The sequence below is a fragment of the Zophobas morio genome, unplaced genomic scaffold, assembly GCF_036711695.1.
Source record: "Zophobas morio isolate AGI-343-1 ecotype UQ-CSIRO unplaced genomic scaffold, CSIRO_AGI_Zmor_V1 ptg000008l, whole genome shotgun sequence".
NCBI classification, from domain to species: Eukaryota; Metazoa; Arthropoda; class Insecta; order Coleoptera; family Tenebrionidae; genus Zophobas; species Zophobas morio.
The window spans coordinates 10,000,001-10,019,993 of NW_026972113.1; the positions used below are offsets into that span (position 1 = coordinate 10,000,001).

The 19,993-nt window shown below is 36.9% G+C and overlaps 4 protein-coding genes across 4 annotated transcripts; 2 read left to right on the top strand and 2 right to left on the bottom strand.

Annotated features, from left to right (window-relative positions):
• Positions 1–2,714: 2,714 nt before the first annotated feature.
• LOC135124836 (lipase 1-like) lies at positions 2,715–5,103 on the top strand. The gene is made up of 7 exons (XM_064050060.1): positions 2,715–2,810; positions 2,867–3,059; positions 3,112–3,995; positions 4,213–4,275; positions 4,327–4,362; positions 4,431–4,519; positions 4,572–5,103. Exons 1-7 carry the CDS (start codon positions 2,715–2,717, stop codon positions 5,101–5,103), a joined length of 1,893 nt encoding a protein of 630 aa, XP_063906130.1.
• Positions 5,104–5,238: 135 nt separating this feature from the next.
• LOC135124837 (lipase 1-like) lies at positions 5,239–10,095 on the top strand. The gene is made up of 4 exons (XM_064050061.1): positions 5,239–5,319; positions 5,373–5,565; positions 8,940–9,815; positions 9,914–10,095. Exons 1-4 carry the CDS (start codon positions 5,239–5,241, stop codon positions 10,093–10,095), a joined length of 1,332 nt encoding a protein of 443 aa, XP_063906131.1.
• Positions 10,096–10,242: 147 nt separating this feature from the next.
• Positions 10,243–10,796, bottom strand: LOC135124804 (immediate early response 3-interacting protein 1). Its single transcript, XM_064050020.1, has 3 exons — positions 10,635–10,796; positions 10,420–10,524; positions 10,243–10,370 (listed from the first exon to the last, which is right to left on the bottom strand). Exons 1-3 carry the CDS (start codon positions 10,723–10,725, stop codon positions 10,315–10,317), a joined length of 252 nt encoding a protein of 83 aa, XP_063906090.1. The 5' UTR covers positions 10,726–10,796; the 3' UTR covers positions 10,243–10,314.
• Positions 10,797–17,057: 6,261 nt separating this feature from the next.
• Positions 17,058–17,830, bottom strand: LOC135124805 (pro-resilin). The gene is made up of 2 exons (XM_064050021.1): positions 17,745–17,830; positions 17,058–17,667 (listed from the first exon to the last, which is right to left on the bottom strand). Exons 1-2 carry the CDS (start codon positions 17,760–17,762, stop codon positions 17,194–17,196), a joined length of 492 nt encoding a protein of 163 aa, XP_063906091.1. The 5' UTR covers positions 17,763–17,830; the 3' UTR covers positions 17,058–17,193.
• Between the last annotated feature and the right edge of the window lie 2,163 nt (positions 17,831–19,993).

Consider the following 19,993-nt stretch of genomic DNA (forward strand, 5'->3'; position numbering starts at 1 on the left):
TTAAAAATCCAAATAATCTAAAAAATACAAAAATTCAAAAAACCCAAGAAATGCAAGAGTCTTAGATTTCTTAAAAAATATCTATATTATTCATGAAGTCGAAAAAATTGAATAAATCCAAAAACTCCAAAAAATTTAAAAATATCCAAAAATCCACAAATATCCAAACAAATCAAAAATATCCTAAACAAACAAAAAGTCCAAGAATACAAAATTACAAAATATGTAAATAAAAAAATTAAATAAAGTTCCAAAAGATGCAAAGCTCCAAAAAAGCGAAATAAATCCATTAGAATAAAAAATAAAGTCAAAAAAATTAAAAAAAACAAAAATAAATAAAAAAAATAGAAAACATCGAAAATAATTTAAAACATGTAACAAACCCAAGAAACACAAGTAATTAAAGAAAAAAATCAAGCAATCCAATAATTCCAAAAATCTAAATCCAAATCTAAAGAATGCAAAAAATCCAAAAGATCCAAAAAAGCCAAACAAACATACAACAAAACTCAAAAAAAGTCTAAAAGACCCAAGAAAAACAATAAATGCAAAAAAAACCAAAAAATCAAATCAATCCAAAAAATAGAAATAATAATCAAAAAAATTCCAAAAAAATCCAAAAAACCCAAGGAACTCAAAATAGTCAATCATCCAAAAAAAAACCGGAAATAATCTGAAAATTCAAAAACATCCAAAAACTCAATGAATTTATAAAATCCAAAAGTCAAAAAATGCAGGAAAAAACTCAAAATTCCAAAAATCCAAAAAATGAATTTTCCAAAAAAAATACAAAAATCAGGAAATAAAAAAGCAAAAATTAACAACTATCCAACAATCAAAATAAATCCAAAAAAATCTAAGCAAATCCAAAAAACTATACAAGTCCAAAAAGATAAAAAAAAAAACAAAACCTAAAATAACAAAAAAAAAATCAAAAAACCCAGAAAATCTAAGAAAATCCAAGAGGATCGAAAAAGATGCAAAAAAAATTTTTAAAATCCAGAAGTCCCGAAAATCGAAGAACAACAAAAAACCTAACAATTCCAAAAAAATTATGTAAGAAAATAGGAAAAAGTAAAAAGGAAGTTAAAAAAAATCCAAAAAATTTAAGAAATCTAAAAAATAAAAAAAATCAAAATAATAAAAACCTAGCTAATTCCAAAAAATCAATTAGATCTAAACAAGCCAAAGTAATGCCAGAAACACAAAAAAAAAATCGTAAATATCTCAAAACAATTATTATTCAAAGTCGAAAAAAAAATTGAAAAATATCCCGAAAATCCAAGCAAAGCTAAAAAATTCTCAAAAATATTTAAAAAATTAAAAATCCAAATAATCTAAAAAATACAAAAATTCAAAAAACCCAAGAAATGCAAGACTCTTAGATTTCTTAAAAAATAACTATATTATTCATGAAGTCGAAAAATTTGAAAAAATCCAAAAATTCCAAAAAAGTTAAAAATATCCAAAAATCCACAAATGTCCAAAAAATTCTTAAGATCCAAAAAAGCCAAACAAATAAACAAATCCAACAAAGTCCAAAATAAAGTCCAAAGAATCCAACAGGATAACAAAAATCAAAAAAGAGTCCAAAAAAACAAAGAAAAAAATCTAAAAAAGCAAAAAATAACTATTACTCAAAAATTAAAAAAAAATTAAGTTTATCTACTTCAAAAACCAAACAGAAGGGAGGGATCTCCGAGATTCTATTCTATTATCGGGTTTTTGAAGTAATTTTGTGGTATTTCCCGCAGAACATTGAGGAGATATGTGAATAAAAATGTCACAGAAATAGCAAAATTGGGCCGCAAAGAGGAATCTCCGGGACCCCTTCTGATTTGTTTTTAAAGTAATTTGAAGGAAATTCAAGGAGCCCTACATCCTTGTTTTTGAAGTACTTTGAGGGCATGTCGAGGATGATTTGTGTTTAGTTTTTGAAGTAGTTTGAAGAAATCTCAGCGATCCCTTAAGTTTTCTTTTTGAAGTATTTTGCAAGAATCTTGCTTACCACTTTTGTCTGGTTTTTGAAGTAGCTTGAAGGAATCTCTGGGAATCATTTTGTTTTTTTTGAAGTAGTTTGAAAAAATCTGGAGGACCCTTTGTGTCTTGTTTTTGAAGTAGTTTAGAAGAATCTCGCTTACCCCTTTTGTCCGACGGTTTTTGAAGTAGTTTGAAAACATCTAGGGGACCCTTTGTGGCTGGTTTTTAAAATAGTTTGAAAGAATCTCGACTAACCCCTTTTGTTTTGTTTTTGAATCAGTTTGGAAGAATCTCAGGAGCACCCGGTGTTTGGTTTTTGCAGTAGTTTAAAGGAATCTTGGCCACCTGTTGTGTTTTGTTTTTGAAGTAGTTTCAAAGAATCTCAAGGACCACTAGTGTGTGTTTTTTGAAGTAGTTTGAAAGAATCTCGAAGGACCCTTGTGCCTTGTTTTTGAAGTAATTTGAAAGATGGATGGAACCATCTGGAAATCTGGAATTTTCCAGAGGTACCAGTAACCGTGGTGACGTCATTGTCACCTCATAAATGTGTTAAGTGAATCGTCTAGAAGGTGATTACTTGTAGTTTGCATTTTCCACTGCAAGGTTAGAAGTAGAAAATTAACTGTTGTTTTATTGTTTCGTAAACCCGTAATTTTGTCAAGTAGACATTAACAATGTATATATTCCTAAAACTTAACTGCTGCAGTGCTTTATGGAAATGAAGTAGTCACAAAATGTGGTCACCGTCACCCGTCACGATTTTAGGAAGTTTCCTTTTCATTTATCTTTACGCAATCACTAGGAAGAGAGAATATGCTCTTTCGACAATTGTAAGTGATAATAAGACATTTTTCGACTAATTAAGTAAGTATTATGACTTTTCTAGCCCGAAATTTTGACCACACGTGGATACCCAAGTGAAGTACACCATGTGACTACTCCTGATGGCTATATTCTAACCCTTCATAGAATCCCTCATGGCAGAAACAATACAAACTCGAACAAACCCGTGCTGGTACTCCAAGGTATATTATTATCGTCGAGACATTTCGTTTTTATGGGGGTAGAGCAAAATTTAGGTAAATCAAACTATTGTGGAACCACCCAGTACTACGTTACTTGGTTTTACAGGTTATAAACTAGCCGACGAGGGTTACGACGTATGGTTGGCCGACGTCCGAGGTTGCTACAGCTCTCGCAACCACACCACCCTCAACCCAGACAAAGACCCCAAATTCTGGTACTTCAGCTGGGACGAAATGGGCACCATAGATGTCCCAGTACTAATCGATTACATTCTAGAAACCACCCACCAACCTAATCTCTACTACGTGGGTTATTCCCAAGGTAGCGCTCTTTTCTTCATCGCGATGTCCACCCGTCCTGAGTACAACGCCAAAGTTAAAGTCCACGTGGGGTTGGCACCAGTTGCGTACTTAAACCACAAGAAAACCCATCCTTTTCAAATCGTAGCCCACTGGAACGTCGTCTTCGATACACTTTTAGCAATCTTCGGAATCGACGAGTTCCCACCACCGATTTTCACGTTCATGAAAAGAGTGACATGCAGAGTCAGTCCAGATTTTTGCAACTATGTTTTCATGGTACTTTTTGGGTATAAAGCGTCTGAAGTGAACTCAACGGTTCTTAAGATTTTTCTAGAAGACTTCCCGATTCCTGTGTCTAGAAAACACGCAGTCCACGTTTTGCAGTTGATTGAATCGGGGTACTTTCGGAGGTACGACTTTGGTGGGGATAATATTGAGGTGTATGGTACTTCCACGCCTCCTTCGTTTAATTTGTCGGCTATTACGGCTAAAAGTCACTTGCTTTATAGCGACGAAGACGATATGGTAACTGATGTTGAAATTGACAAGTTGTGTGAAGATCTAGGGGATGCTTGTGCTGAGAAATTTTTAATCACTGAAGGTACTATTAGGCATCTGGATTGGGTGATCGGGACTGGGGTTCAGGAGTTGGGGTATTCCAAACTACTAAGTGTGATGGCTAATTATTAACTGACTTTATTATTTTGGTTAATAAAGTTTGCAAAACTTGTAGATTTACTGATTTTCAATTGACTTAAGTAGGTTTCTAATACAAGGTCGAACATTAGCTTATCGGTGTGTTTTACTGTATTTTTAACACAAACAATAATATGCATTTAGTTATCTAAAACGATTTTGGTACAAATAAAATAGTACTCGTACAATGTGGGTACTGTTACTCCAGACGGTTTTAGGTTTTTACCTTTACCCAGTCTCTGCAAATATAGAAGACGTCCATTTGACAATTGTAAGTTGTGACACGTTTTTCACCCTGTTGTGACTTTTGTGTCCCGTGCAGCCCCAAATTTTGACCAAATATGGGTACCCTAGTGAGGTTCACTACGTCTTTACGTCTGATGGTTACATCTTAGCCCTCCATAGAATCCCTCATGGTAAAAATAGTACTGCTTCAAACAAACCCGTGCGGGTACTCCACGGAATATTTTTTTCTTCGAGACACTACGTTGTTGTCGAAGTGGAGCACGACTTAGGTAAATTGGACTAGTGTGGAACCACCTAGTACTACGTTATGTCGTTCCTCAGGTTCTTAAACACATTTTTGAAAGTCTTCAGAACTGACGAAATCCCACCACCGAGTTTCGCTATCCCGAAGACAGTGACATGCAGAGTCAGTCCATTTGTTTGCAACCAGTTGTTAATATCCATGTTTGGGTATAAACAGTCTGGAGTGAACTCCACCGTTTTCAAGATTTTTCTGCAAACTGCTCCGGTTCCCATTTCTAGGAAGCAAGGGATTCACGTTTTGCAACTGATGAAGTCGGGGTACTTTCGGAGGTACGACTTTGGTCGAAATAATGTTAAGGTGTATGGTACTTCGACCCCTCCGACGTTCAATTTGTCGTCTGTCACAGCAAAGAATCACTTGTTTTATAGTGATAACGACAATATAGTGACTAACGTTGAAATTGATAGGTTATGCGAGGAACTGGGTGGTGCTTGTACCGAGAAACTTTTAATCTCGGGAGGTACTATCACTCACATGGACTGGGTGTTTGGGACTGGGGTGCGGGGGCTAGTATATTCGAAACTTGTAAACGTGTTAGCTAATTATTAACATTAATTAAAGTTTAATATTCGTCACAATTTCTTTACCAAAACTAGAATGTCAAGTTCACAAATCGCCGCTTTCACTTTTAAACTCGTTCTAAAAGTGTAAAAGAATCACTTGTGTTGGACTAGTGGTACCAATATGTCACTAAAAGTGATTGTAGTTACATATATTTTGTTTCAAGGTCAACCAAGTGCTTGTGAAGATGCTTATCAAACAGTCGTGAGTCACAATATTGATTGCTACTTGTATAAGTTCACTTTCACCTCTTGTAGTCTGAAATTGTCTCACACAGTGGGTACCCAGTCCAAGTCCACCACGTGACTACCTTTGATGGCTATATCCTAGCCCTCCATCGAATCCCTCACGGTAGAAAAAACACCCTCTCGAACAAACCCGTGCTGATGCTCCAAGGAGCCTTTATTGCTGCAGTGGGGTTCGTTTTTACGGGGGTGGACCACGCTTTGGGTAAATATTAAGCTCTCGGATTTTACTTTTATTTAAAATTCCTATACACACTCACTTTTTTAAGTTATTTAATAATTCCTGGAAAAGTGTTATCGAGTTTGTATGTGGAGAAGTCAGGATTTTGCCACTAAGCTCCGCCCCTTTGGCTCACGACGGATCACAATTTAGATAGGGCGGGTGGGCGGGGCTTATATTTTACCTTTTTCTTTTAATATACGTAGTCATCTTTTCACAAGAAGAAACTTAAAACGTGTTTAGGATAGTAATTTTTGTAGACAAATATGGATTTTGCAGTCAAGCTCCGCCCCTCGATCTGACAACGAATCAAAAATTTATCACAATACGTTTGATTAAAAAGAGAAAAAGAATCAACGACAGATAGAAAGCACATTATTTTGCACATTCTTCATTCTTTGAAATGTGTTGTCGAGTTTTTCTTGTGGAGAAGTAATGATTTTGCTACTAAGCTCCGCCCCTTTGGCTGACGACGAATAAAAAAATCATCACAACTGAGACAGGGCGGGTGGGTGAGGTTTATATTTTGCCTTTTTTCTTAATTAACATGGTCGTCTTTTCGCATCAAGAAACTTAAAACATGTTTAAAACGGTTAATTTTTGTAGACAAATATAGATTTTGCAATTAAGCTCCGCCCCTCGATCTGACAACGAATCAAAAATTTATCACAATACGTTTGATTAAAAAGAGGGAAAAAATCAACGACAGATAGAAAGCACATTATTTTGCACATTCTTCATTCTTTGATATGTGTTGTCGAGTTTTTTCTTGTGGAGAAGTAATGATTTTGCTACTAAGCTCCGCCCCTTTGCCTAACGACGAATAAAAAAATCATCACAACTGAGACAGGGCGGGTGGGTGGGGTTTATATTTTGCCATTTTTCTCAATTAACATAGTCGTCTTTTCAGAACAAGAAACTTAAAACATGTTTAAAACGGTTAATTTTTGTAGACAAATATAGATTTTGCAATTAAGCTCCGCCCTTCGATCTGACAATGAATGAAAAATTCATCACAATACGTTTGATTAAAAAGAGAAAAAGAATCAACGACAGGTAGAAAGCACATTATTTTGTACATTCTTCATTCTTTGAAATGTGTTGTCGAGTTTTTCTTGTGGAGAAGTAATGATTTTGCTACTAAGCTCCGCCCCTTTGGCTGACGACGAATAAAAAAATCATCACAACTGAGACAGGGCGGGTGGGTGGGGTTTATATTTTGCCTTTTTTCTTAATTAACATGGTCGTCTTTTCGCAACAAGAAACTTAAAACATGTTTAAAACGGTTAATTTTTGTAGACAAACATAGATTTTGCAATTAAGCTCCGCCCCTCGATCTGACAACGAATCAAAAGTTTATCACAATACGTTTGATTAAAAAGAGGAAAAGAATCAACGACAGATAGAAAGCACATTATTTTGCAAATTCTTCATTCTTTGAAATGTGTTGTCGAGTTTTTCTTGTGGAGAAGTAATGATTTTGCTACTAAGCTCCGCCCCTTTGGCTGACGACGAATAAAAAAATCATCACAACTGAGACAGGGCGGGTGGGTGGGGTTTATATTTTGCCTTTTTTCTTAATTAACATGGTCGTCTTTACGCAACAAGAAACTTAAAACATGTTTAAAACGGTTACTTTTTGTAGACAAATACCTATAGATTTTGCAATTAAGCTCCGCCCCTCGATCTGACAACGAATCAAAAATTTTATCACAATACGTTTGATTAAAAAGAGAAAAAGAATCAACGACAGATAGAAAGCACATTATTTTGCACATTCTTCATTCTTTGAAATGTGTTGTCGAGTTTTTTCTTGTGGAGAAGTAATGATTTTGCTACTAAGCTCCGCCCCTTTGGCTGGCGACGAATAAAAAAATCATCACAACTGAGATAGGGCGGGTAGATGGGGTTTATATTTTGCCATTTTTCTCAATTAACATAGTCGTCTTTTCAGAACAAGAAACTTAAAACATGTTTAAAACGGTTAATTTTTGTAGACAAATATAGATTTTGCAATTAAGCTCCGCCCCTCGATCTGACAACGAATCAAAAATTTATCACAATACGTTTGATTAAAAAGAGAAAAAGAATCAACGACAGATTGAAAGCACATTATTTTGCACATTCTTCATTCTTTGATATGTGTTGTCGAGTTTTTTCTTGTGGAGAAGTAATGATATTGCTACTAAGCTCCGCCCCTTTGGCTGACGACGAATAAAAAAATCATCACAACTGAGACAGGGCGGGTGGGTGGGGTTTATATTTTGCCACTTTTCTCAATTAACATAGTCGTCTTTTCAGAACAAGAAACTTAAAACATGTTTAAAACGGTTAATTTTTGTAGACAAATATAGATTTTGCAATTAAGTTCCGCTCTTCGATCTGACAACGAATCAAAAATTTATCACAATACGTTTGATTAAAAAGAGGAAAAGAATCAACGACAGATTGAAAGCACATTATTTTGCACATTCTTCATTCTTTGAAATGTGTTGTCGAGTTTTTTATTGTGGAGAAGTAATGATTTTGCTACTAAGCTCCGCCCCTTTGGCTGACGACGAATAAAAAAATCATCACAACTGAGACAGGGCGGGTGGGTGGGGTTTATATTTTGTCTTTTTTCTTAATTGACATAGTCGTCTTTTCAGAACAAGAAACTTAAAACATGTTTAAAACGGTTACTTTTTGTAGACAAATATAGATTTTGCAATTAAGCTCCACCCCTCGATCTGACAACGAATCAAAAATTTATCACAATACGTTTGATTAAAAAGAGGAAAAGAATCAACGAGAGATAGAAAGCACATTATTTTGCACATTCTTCATTCTTTGAAATGTGTTGTCGAGTTTTTTCTTGTAAAGAAGTAATGATTTTGCTACTAAGCTCCGCCCCTTTGGCTGACGACGAATAAAAAAATCATCACAACTGAGATAGGGCGGGTGGGTGGGGTTTATATTTTGCCTTTTTTCTTAATTAACATGGTCGTCTTTTCGCAACAAGAAACTTAAAACATGTTTAAAACGGTTAATTTTTGTAGACAAACAAATGTAGATTTTGCAATTAAGCTCCGCCCCTCGATCTGACAACGAATCAAAAATTTATCATAATACGTTTGACTAAAAAGGAGAAAAAAATTGACGACAGACAGAACAATTTTATTTTGCACATTCCGAATTCAATTTACTCAGCAAAATTGTAGATCACGTCATCAAATTTTGGAAGAAAAAAACAGAACAAATATTTTTGCTTCTAGTTTTACTACTGGCGTACTCTGGCCCCATAACCTGTTCCTCTTTTACTTTTTATTATGATACTATGTATTTTTACATGCAACTAAATATTTTGCATCGTCCGTTAGGTTATTTGTTAGCCGATGAGGGCTACGACGTGTGGTTGGCCGACGTCCGCGGCTGCCACAGCTCCCGCAACCACACCACCCTCAACCCAGACACAGACCCCAAATTCTGGGACTTCAGCTGGAACGAAATGGCCACTATTGACGTCCCAGCGATGATCGACTACGTGCTACAAACCACCAACCAACCCAACCTCTACTACGTGGGTTATTCCCAAGGTAGCGCCCTCCTCTTCATCACCATGTCGCTCTACCCGGAGTACAACACCAAAGTTAGAGTCCACGTGGGACTGGCACCTGGTGGATACATCGACACGAAAAAAATCAACCCTTTGCACATTTTCGCCAACAGTAACGACCTCTTGAACACGTTTCTGGAAAGAATAGGAATGAACGAACTCCCACCACCGATTTACACGTTCGCGCAGGGGGCGACATGCAGAGTCAGTCCAGACTTTTGCAGATTCTTGTTAATGACTGTATTTAGGTATAAACCATCGGAAGTGAACTCGACGATTGTGACTAGTTTTTTGAAGCATTTTCCGGCTTCTGCTTCTAGGAGACAGACGATTCATATTCTTGGGTTGGTTAGGTCTGGGTTGTTTAAGATGGATGATTTTGGTGCGGGAAATGTTGAGGTGTATGGTACTTCGACTCCTCCGTTGGTTAATTTGGGGGCTGTTACGGCAAAGACTCACTTGTTTTGTAGTGATGATGACGATATAGTGTCGGATTTTGACGTTAGTAGGTTGTGCGAGGAGTTGGGTGCTTGTGTTGAGAAGCATTTAGTGACAGAAGGTACCATTAAGCACTTGGATTGGTTAATGGGGCCTAGAATACGGGAGTTGGTTTATTCGAAACTCGTAAAAGTTATGGCTCGTTATTAAATTTGTTTGAATAAAATTAATTCTTATCAATGTTATTTGGTGGAATAAAAATGTTGGTACCATCTATACACAGTGTTTGCCTAATTTCAGAAAGCAAGGGGATCATTATTTGCAGATTATTAAGTCGGGGTACTTTCAGAGGTACGATTTTGGGAGAAAGAAGAAATGAGGAAGTGTATGAGGCTCCGCTGCCTCCTGGGTACAATTTGTACTTGGGTACTACACAGTGCCATTTATTTCATAGCCAGGATGATTTTGTAATGTCTGCCTAGTATGCAAAGAACTAGGTACTTGTGTTAGTAGCAATTTAGTCAATGGTACTACCCTTGGACCCTCAGATTGGTTGACAGGGACCAGGATTAAGGAGCTGCTTTATCCAAAACTGTTAAACATAACGACTTCTTATTAACAATAAAAACTTATAAACAAAGTAATTAATTTATTATTATAAAAAGAGAACACAATACATGCAATTTTTGTACACAACAAACCTAACCTAAAATTAATTTTATGACAATAGTAAGTACATTTAAAAAGATCAGCGGAACTGAAACAAACACGATTAGACCGACTACCACGAAGCCCCAAATACATACTTCTGGCTACCGTCCTAATGGAATGAACTAAGTTCAGAATCTGGGATTTAGCCGACGGGTTTTCTCCAAAACCTTGAACCGAGGGACTTTTCGAACTCCAACCAACTAAAACAGAAACAACAGTGTCTTTAGTTCTAAAACGTCGAACAAAAAATTGTTTTATTAAAATCCAGGGAAAGTGAGGTTAGGTTTGATACACGTCACGTCGTACTTACTTTTACTTAAAAAGCGTTCTTCATGTAAGATGCAAATCGCGTTTAGGCACAAAATTGAAGCCTCGAATAAATTCCAAAGAGTGAATGCCATTGTTTATTGTTGTAATAAATCATCAACAATTAAATTCTAGTACCATACAACTGACAAGTGACAATGACAGGAGTTGGTAGGCAACCAGCAATACGCGAACGAAAACCATCGCCGCTTTTCCGAGTATTACGGGTTATCTATTTACAGGCGCAAGGTGAATTCAAGTGAAAACTTTTTTTTTGTAAAGCACCTGACACAAATAAAATAAGTTAACAAGTTTACTTAATAAGTGGGTGGGCCATAAATTCGAGATGGACGTATTTTGACATCTACCTCCAGCACTCTTGCGCCACATTCAGCCGTATATGCTATGATTTGTTGCAATAACATCGTTACCAATAAATGTCAAATAAAAAATTAACAATTACAACACTGGTAACATCGGACCCATTTTCGCCCATTTAACTTTTTGTCGAGTGCAATTTCATTCCCATTGTCATGCAAATCCAGCCTTATTTTCTTCACATGCAAGAAAGTTCATGTATATCTTCTTCCGACTCATCTTGTATCTTAGGTAAAAGTGAAATGTCTTCTCTCACCATAAACAACGTATTCCTTCACAATTAACCTAGATTAAGCGGGAACAAGAATTTTACTGGTATAGTTCACGATTTGATTGGCTAATCTTATTTCGTTTAGACCGAATATCCGTTTCTGGTTTCGTTTTTTGCCTCACCTTACTCAGTGCTTATTTTTAGCCGGTTGTATTTCACTTTCTTGATTGTTTTACGACGACGATAAATAAAGTCGGGCCGAATTTATTATTTTTGTAATGTCATTTCACTTTCGGTGAGCGCATCACGCAAGCATGTACCATTTTTGTCGGCGGAATAAGTAGCAATTACTTCCCATGAAGAGAAATCGGTGCGGATGTCCACTTGGCGGATTTATAAGTCTGGGATAACGGTGTTTAAGAAATTGCCAGACGTACATCCTCGACTTTCTTCCAGTTCCACACCCCTTTGCCGCAAGAAAGCACGAAAATCACCGTCATTGGGATAAATTGGCATTAAATGGTGTTCGTGAGATGGTGATTATGTCGTTGGTAGAAATGCGGAATGAGGAGGATTGTGGGGTGCGTCCTTGCGGCACACCGAGGGTGATTTGGGTTTCAGGGCAACCACAAGTCAGAAAAACCTGCTGGACTTATGTTAAAATTCATGAATTGCCAACAAGGGTTTAATTTATGACGTTTAGTTTAGCTAAAGACACTAGGGACTACGAGATTCTTTTATATCCTTTCAAAAGAAACATTTGGGACGCCGGAATTCCTTCACATTTTTCAAAAAAAAAAAACGGATCCGGGATAATTTAAACTATTAAAAAAAAAAAAAACGCTTGGAAAACCCAAATTCTTTCACATTTTTAATATCTATAATATCTCTATAATATCTTTTATATTCTTAAAAAAGGCACTTGGGGCAACCGAGATTCTTTTAAACTCTTTCAAAAACGGCATCAGGGGCCTAGAAGATTTTTCTGCATTGTTTAGATTACTTAAGAAAGACATAAGGGTACCTCGAGATTCTTTGAAATAAAAAAAAAGACATCATGGACCCTTGAGATTCTTTTGTATCATTTAAAAAGACACCAGCAACCTCCCAAGATTCTTTTAAATTCTTCATAAAAAAAACCAATAGGGATTCTCGAGATTCTTTTGAATTTTTCTAACAAAGAAAAAAGATACTAGGGACCCCCGAGATTCTTTTACATTCTTAAAAAGTACACTTGAGACTGGTGAGATTCTTTTACGTACTTAAAAAAATCTACTTGAGATCTCGGGATTCTTACACATTTGTCAAAAAAAGAACCCCAACATTCTCTCAATTTTTTTTAAAAAAGACACTTGATGATCTTCAAATCTTTCCGCATAAAGGCATGTGGGGCTCCCGAGACTCTTTTGCATACTTTAAAAAGACACCAGAATCTCTCAAAATTCTTTTAAATTTTCCAAAAAAGAAAACACTAGTCATCCTATAGATTCTTTTAAATTTTTCCGAAAAAAAAGGGGCAAAAGAACCTTTAGAATAAAAAAGACACTAATGACCCTGAGATTATTTTATATCCTTTTAAAAGAACCACCAGGGACCCAGGGATTCTTTGACACTATTAAAAAAAAAAAAAAAAAACGCTTGGAGGACCCAAATTCTGCCATATTTTTTAAAAAGGTCGCTAGATTTTTCAGATTCTTTTAAAAAGGCACTTCAGGCAACCGCGATCCTTTTAAATTCTCTAAAAAAAAAGGCATAAGGGACCTAGAAGATTTTTCTGCGTTCTTTAGAAGGACACAAAGATAGCTCGAGATTCTTTGAAATTAAAAAAGACATCATGGACCCTTGAGATTCTTTTTTATCATTTAAAAAGACACCAGCAACCTCCCAAGATTCTTTGAAATTCTTCATAAAAAAACCAATAGGGATCCTCGAGATTCTTTTAAATTTTTCTAACAAAGAAAAAAGATACTAGGGACCCCCGAGATTCTTTTAAATTCTTAAAAAAATACACTTGAGATTGCTGAGATTCTTTTACGTACTTAAAAAAATCTACTTGAGATCTCGGGATTCTTACACATTTGTCAAAAAAGAACCCCAACATTCTTTCATTTTCGTTAAAAAAAGACACTTGATGATCTTCAAATCTTTCCGCATAAAGGCATGTGGGGCTCCCGAGACTCTTTTGCATTCTTTAAAAAGACACCAGAATCTCTCAAAATTCTTTTAAATCCTCCAAAAAAGAAAACACTAGTCATCCTATAGATTCTTTTAAATTTTTCCGAAAAAAAAAACGCGCAAAGGAACCTTTAGAATAAAAAAGACGCTAATGACCCCGAGATTATTTTATATCCTTTTAAAAGAAACACTTGGGACCCCGGAATTCTTTCATATTTAAAAAAAAGAGCTCCAAGATTTTTTCACACTATTTAAAAAAAATACTTCTTCCCCATTTTTAAAAAAGGTCACTTGATTTTTTATGTTCTTAAAAAAGGCGCTTGGGGCTATGGAGATCCTTTTAACTTCTGTAAGGCACCAGAGTCCTCTAAGATTTTTCTGCATTCTTTAGAAAGACACAAGGGTACCTCGAGATTCTTTTAAATTCTCAAAAGTAAACAGTTGAGACTGCTGAGATTCTTTTATGTACTTAACAAAAAAACTTGAGATCTTGGGATTCTTTCACATTTGTCAAAAAAAAGACCCCCAGATTCTTTCATTTTCTTTAAAAAGAAGCTTGAAGCTCCCCAGATCTTTCCGAAAAGAAAAAACATCATAGACCATTGAGGTTTTTTTTCACAAGGGAACCGCACGTGATTCTTTAGAACAAAAAAGGCAATTGGAGCCAATGAGATTCTTTTTTATGTATACATAAGAAAACACTGGGGGCCCCGAAGATTCTTTTATCTAATTAAAAAAAAAAAAAACACTTGGAAACCCGAGATTCTTTCATACTCTTTAAAGAAAAGACACTTAAAAATCCCCAAAATCTTCCCTATTTAAAAAAGAATCATTAGGGACCCCCGAGATTTTTTTTATATAGTTAAAAAAAGCACCTGGTGCCCCGAAATCCTTTTTAAATTCTCCAGAAAGGACACCAAGGATCCAGAAGATTTTTCTGTATTCTCAAAGACGCAAAGGGACCTCGAGATTCTTTAGAATTAGGAAAAAGATCCATGGGCCTTGGAGATCCCTTTGTTTTTTTTTAAGACACTAGAGACTTTCGCGATTCTTTTTTTTTTAATTTAAATTTTTAATTTCATTGAGATCCCATAAAATCATTCACTGAACCGGAGACTGGGTGGGTGGGCGGGGCTAATTATGTTTTCTGTCCAGTGGGAGGGAAAACTAATAATAGAAGCCAAAAATGACTTCTGGATATCAAAATCTACAAGAAATTGTCTTCAATAATTTCTGGAAATGGTAAATATTGATCGAAAATGTCAAAAGTGCCAAAAACAGTCTTATCTTATCAATTTTTAAGCCCGCCCACCCACCCTCTATTTTATTAGAGGATATATTATTTGCCAAAGTCGATCTTACCTTAGCAAGTACTAGCCCCACCTACCCACCCTCTTCTCCTTCTAATGACAAATTTTATTTCTGTTCACTTTAAGGTCATTCATTTCATTCAGATCGCATAAAATCAATCGCTGAAAACGAGACAGGGTGGGTGGGCGGGGCTAATTATGTTCTTCCGTCGAGTTGGAGTGGAAACTAATAACAGAAGCCGAAAATGACTTCTGGATATCAAAATCTACAAGAAAATGTCTTCAATAATTTCCGGAAATGGTTGAAAAATGGTCGAAAATGTCAAAAATGCAAAAACAGTCTTATCTCATCAAATTTGAAGCCCCGCCCACCCACCCTCTATTTTCTTAGAGGGTCTGTTATTTGCCAAAGTCAATCATATCTTAGCAAGTACTAGCCCCACCCACCCCCCCGTTCTCATTCTAAGTACAAATTTTATTTCTGTTCAGTTTAAGGTCATTCATTTCATGCAAATTGCATAAAATCAATTAAAAAAAAACCGCTTGGAGAATCCAAATTCTTCCGCATCTTTAAAAAAGGTCACTAGATTTTTTATATTCTTCCAAAAAAAGCACTTGGGGCAACCGAGATCCTTTCAAATTCTCTAAAAAAAGGCACCAGGAACTTAGAAGATTTTTCTGCGTTCTTCAGAAAGACACAAGGGTACCTCGAGATTCTGTAAAATTAAAAAAAGAGATCTCATTAAGATTCTTTTCTATCATTTAAAAGGACATCAGGAACCTCCCAAGATTGTTTTAAATTCTTCAAAAAAAAAAAACACTAGGAATCCTCGAGATTCTATTCAATTCTCAAAAGTAAACACTTGAGATTGCTGAGATTCTTTTATGTACTTAACAAAAAAATTTGAGATCTCGGGATTCTTTCACATTTGTCAAAAAAGACCCCCAGATTCTTTAATTTTCTTTAAAAAGACGCTTGAAGCTCCCCAGATCTTTCCAAAAAAAAAAAACATCATAGACCATTGAGGTTCTTTACACAAGGGAACCCCACGTGATTCTTTAGAACAAAAAAAGGCAACTGGAGCCCATGAGATTCTTTTATATGTATAGATAAGAAAACGCTATCTAATTAAAAAAAAACAACACTTGGAACCGCTAAATTCTTTCACTCTTTAAAAAAATACACTTAGAGCTCCTGAAAATTTTCCATATTTAAAAAAAATCACTAGGCATCCCCGAAATTTTTTTATCCTTTGAAAAAAAAAACACTTGGGGCCCTCGGGATCTTTTAAATTCTCCAAAAAATAAGACAGCAGAGACCCAGAGAATTCTTCTGCATTTTTCAGAAACACAAGGGGACCTCGACTCCTTCGTCCTTAGACTTAAAGATGTTACAGGTCAGGTCTTGTTATGTCATCAACAAGGATGTAGTTGATGTTTTGGGTCAACTCAGGTCAGGTGAGATCAGCTTGACCATCGGCAAGGATTTAGTAATATCAAGTCAGTCAATTCAGATCAGATCAGGTCAAGTCAGGTCACATATGTGTCTTTAATAGAATTTTCGTCTTGTCGGATTACCGTCAATTCAAAAGTTTGAACTGCAAATGTAACGATCAAAAAGAAACTTTCAAAAATCCTTTATTCCCTAGACATAAACTAAACCCTTGTTGAAGACCTGACCTACTCCAACCGGAAACGTCATTATACTCGTTAACTAAATCCTTGTTGATATACCATGTGAAAATGTATTGAAAAGTCTGAAAAGCGATATTGGCGCATTTTTGTGCTAGTTCTTCAGGAAGAACGTTCTCTATCAAATAATGCAGACACGTATCATCACTCTTCTCTAGTGGCTACTTGACCACGATTTCAAATTTTGCACAGCTTCTCTAACACAAACATGCCATCCACCTGTGTCTACAAGTTTTTCGAATCGGACTTTTCCTCGATTTGCATTTCGGATCTCTTCATTTCGCCGCACCGTGGGCTTCCAGTAGCGAATCTTCCGCATGTAATTGAGTTCATGGCACGTAGCATTACGTAAGTTTCGTAATTGAACGGAAAAAGCACAAGAGAAACGCACAAAACGTGTTAAATGTAGTGTCCGAGCCGACGTCATCGGCGACCCACAAACCATCCTTTCTCTTCGCTGCAGCTCTGACCGACAATTTTGTTTAGAAACTGAGCAGATGCGTCGGACCTAATGACATAGTAAAACCAGTAAAAGTAATCGAAAGGAAGGTACTTTTACTCGGTGCCAGAGGTGGTACTTTGACCTTAGGTTTTCGAGTCGGTGTGGGAAAGGCGACTTTCTAGTCGTGGTGGTCGAGGATGAGGGAAAAAAAACTTTGGCTACGGTGACAAATGTATTTTTTTATAAAACATAACCTACAAAAAGCTTTATACAAGAAATGCAACGTTGTAATGCATCATGACCCGTGTGGTGGAAGGGTGTATTTACACTCAGTTCAGTTCTGCAGCTCTCGGAGCTAATAGGGGGCGCCGTAGGAGCCCGAGGGCGCTCCGTAGGTACTGCTAGGGTACCCTCCGGCCTGGTGCGACACCTGGTTGTATTGCGCCACCTGGATGGCTTGCTTGATGCCCTCAAGGTCGATACCCACGACCCGCGCGTGGTAGCTGGGCACTCCGTACGTGGGAGCCGGCGCGCCGTACGAGCTGCTGATCCCGTGGCCGCCGCCGCCGCCGCCCCCGATCGAGCCCGAGCTCTGCTCCTCCTTCAGCAGGATCTGGCGCACCTGCTCCAGCAGCGCGGGGTCGACGGAGGCGCCCTCGGAGGTGGTGTAGCCTGACGATACGGCCGTGTAGCCGCCGCCGCCTCCGGACAGTCCCCCGCCCAGGCCGCCCCCGAAGGAGATGCCGCCGCCGCCGCCGCCCGGCCTGCTGTAGCTGTAGCCGGACGGGGGTTCCGCCATCGTCGCTACAGCCATGGCGAAGGCGAGGACCTGCAAGAAAGAGAATGAGAAGGGCGCGCACAGGAGGCACTGCACTAGGTCCACTGGCACTCGCGTAATCCACTTACCACGGTGTATGTGTTCATGATGCTTGCTGACTGGTCGATGGTGACTGTGGCGGTTCGGCGGCGCTGTGGGGCTTTATAGGCGCGACGGCGGAGGGGGTGGGAACAATGGTGTCTTCGGATGCCATCCACTTTCACGCACGACGGCGGGATATACCGAATTTCGGCACCAGAAGATGAACTTGGGGCCTGGGTGAAATTGCCACCGAGTGATACTTTCGGGGGTTACGTAACGAGGTGGTGGTCCATCTCACAAACGTGGAAATCTACGTGACCTGGTGATCCCGATCTTCGCCTGGAAGTGCATTCTAGGTCTACTCCAGAATTGCGGAGGCGGCTACCGACAACTCTTTATGCAAATCTTACCACTTTATCAAGACGACTACTAGAAAGTCTCCTTCGATTACGTGTGGACACTAATATTTTCAACATAATTGGCGAATTTGTGAGAACAAAGTACGCTTTAATTAATTCACGGCTTTATTAAATTTAATTACCACATTGTCATTAAAATTTTTAACTCATTAGATTTTAATAGATGCAAATGTGTTTCAGTAAAATAGGATCTTCTATTTGTCATCGTGTTTAGCACCATGTGTTTGTGATATTTACAACCTTCCTCTCTATTTGCGAATGTAATGCAACGTTGATCACCACTCGTGCCAAATTGTCAATACTTAGAATAACAACAAATAAATTAAACACACTTTTACTGACTCTTGAAGATGAGATTGACGTTTTTAGCGAAATTAGCCGCCGTTTACTCTAATTATCGAATTAGGTTGGTGAAAGACAAAACTCCCTATAAGTTAAATTCACTGTTTACAGACAAATTTAATCGAAGTGTCTTGTGCAGTGTTGCCAATTCATCTCGATATTTTTTTCACCTTATTTACTGAAGAAAAAAGGGACTCTGAGAAGTCGCCCAAAATCTTTCACATTCTTTCAAAATATATATATTTACTTGGAGCCCCCGATATTATTTTCCGTTCTTGAAAAAAAGTCACTAGGGAATAGTGAAATTTTGTCATGTTCTCTCAAAAAGACACTATTTTAAATTCTTAAAAAAGACACAAGAGAGCCCTAAGATTCTTTTAATTTTTTCCAAAAAGAAAAAAACACTATTGCGATATTTAAAAAGGCAGAATGGAATTCCCACGAAATTTTTTTAAATAAAAACAAGACATTTTAGGAACTCCCGAGGTTCTTTTAGATTCATTAAAAAGACGAAAGACACAAGACGACCTAGAGATTCTTAAACAGTTTTCCAAAAAAGAGATAAAAAAATATGCCAAGGACCCCGGAGATTCTTTTGTATTAAAAAAAAACACAATGGGACTAACCGAGATTCTTTAGAAAAAAAAAACACTTTAGGGACCCTCAAGATTCTTATAGATTCTTTAAAAAGATACGAGGACTTCGAGAGTTTTTAAATGTTTCTATAAAAAAGACCGAGGACCCAAAACATTCTGGTGCATTTTTTGAAAAGATGCAAAGGGACCTAGATTCTCCTAGACTATTCCAAAAAAAAGCACCAAAAATCCCGGAGATTATTTTGCATTATTTAAAAAGATACAATGGGATCTCCAGCTGAGACTTTTTACAATAAAAAAAGTCACCCGAGATTCTTTTAGATTCTTTAAAAGACACAAGGAAATCTCGACTTTTTTAAATTTTTTCTAAGAAGATAAAAAGTCACAAGGGACCCAAAATATTCTCCGTATTTTTTTGAAAGACAACGGGACTTTGAAATTCTTAGGAGCCCTCAAGATTAGTTTCAATTTTTCCAAAAAGAATTGAAGGTCCCCGAAGATTCTTTTGTATTACTTATAAAGACACTATGGGATCCCTCACTTTATGTTTTTTTTAAACAAAAAGACAAAAAAGACACGGAGACCTCAAGTTTTTAAAATTTTTGAAAAATGTAACAAGGGCACCAGGGACCCAAAAGATTCTTGTACAGTGTACACTTTTATAAAGAGGACCCCCGAGATTCTTTTCAATTCTTTAAAAAGACAAAAAAGGACCTAAAGACTCTTTAAAATTTTTCCAAAAAGGATAAATACACCAAGGATCCCGGAGATTCTTTTGCGTTATTTAGAAAGATACAATGGAACCTCCAGCTGAGACTTTTTAGAATAAAAAAAGACGCCCGAGATTCTTTTAGATTCTTTAAAAGACACAAGGGCATCTCGTTTTCTTTTTTAATTTTTCTAAAAAGATAAAAACACAACAGGGACCCAAAACATCCT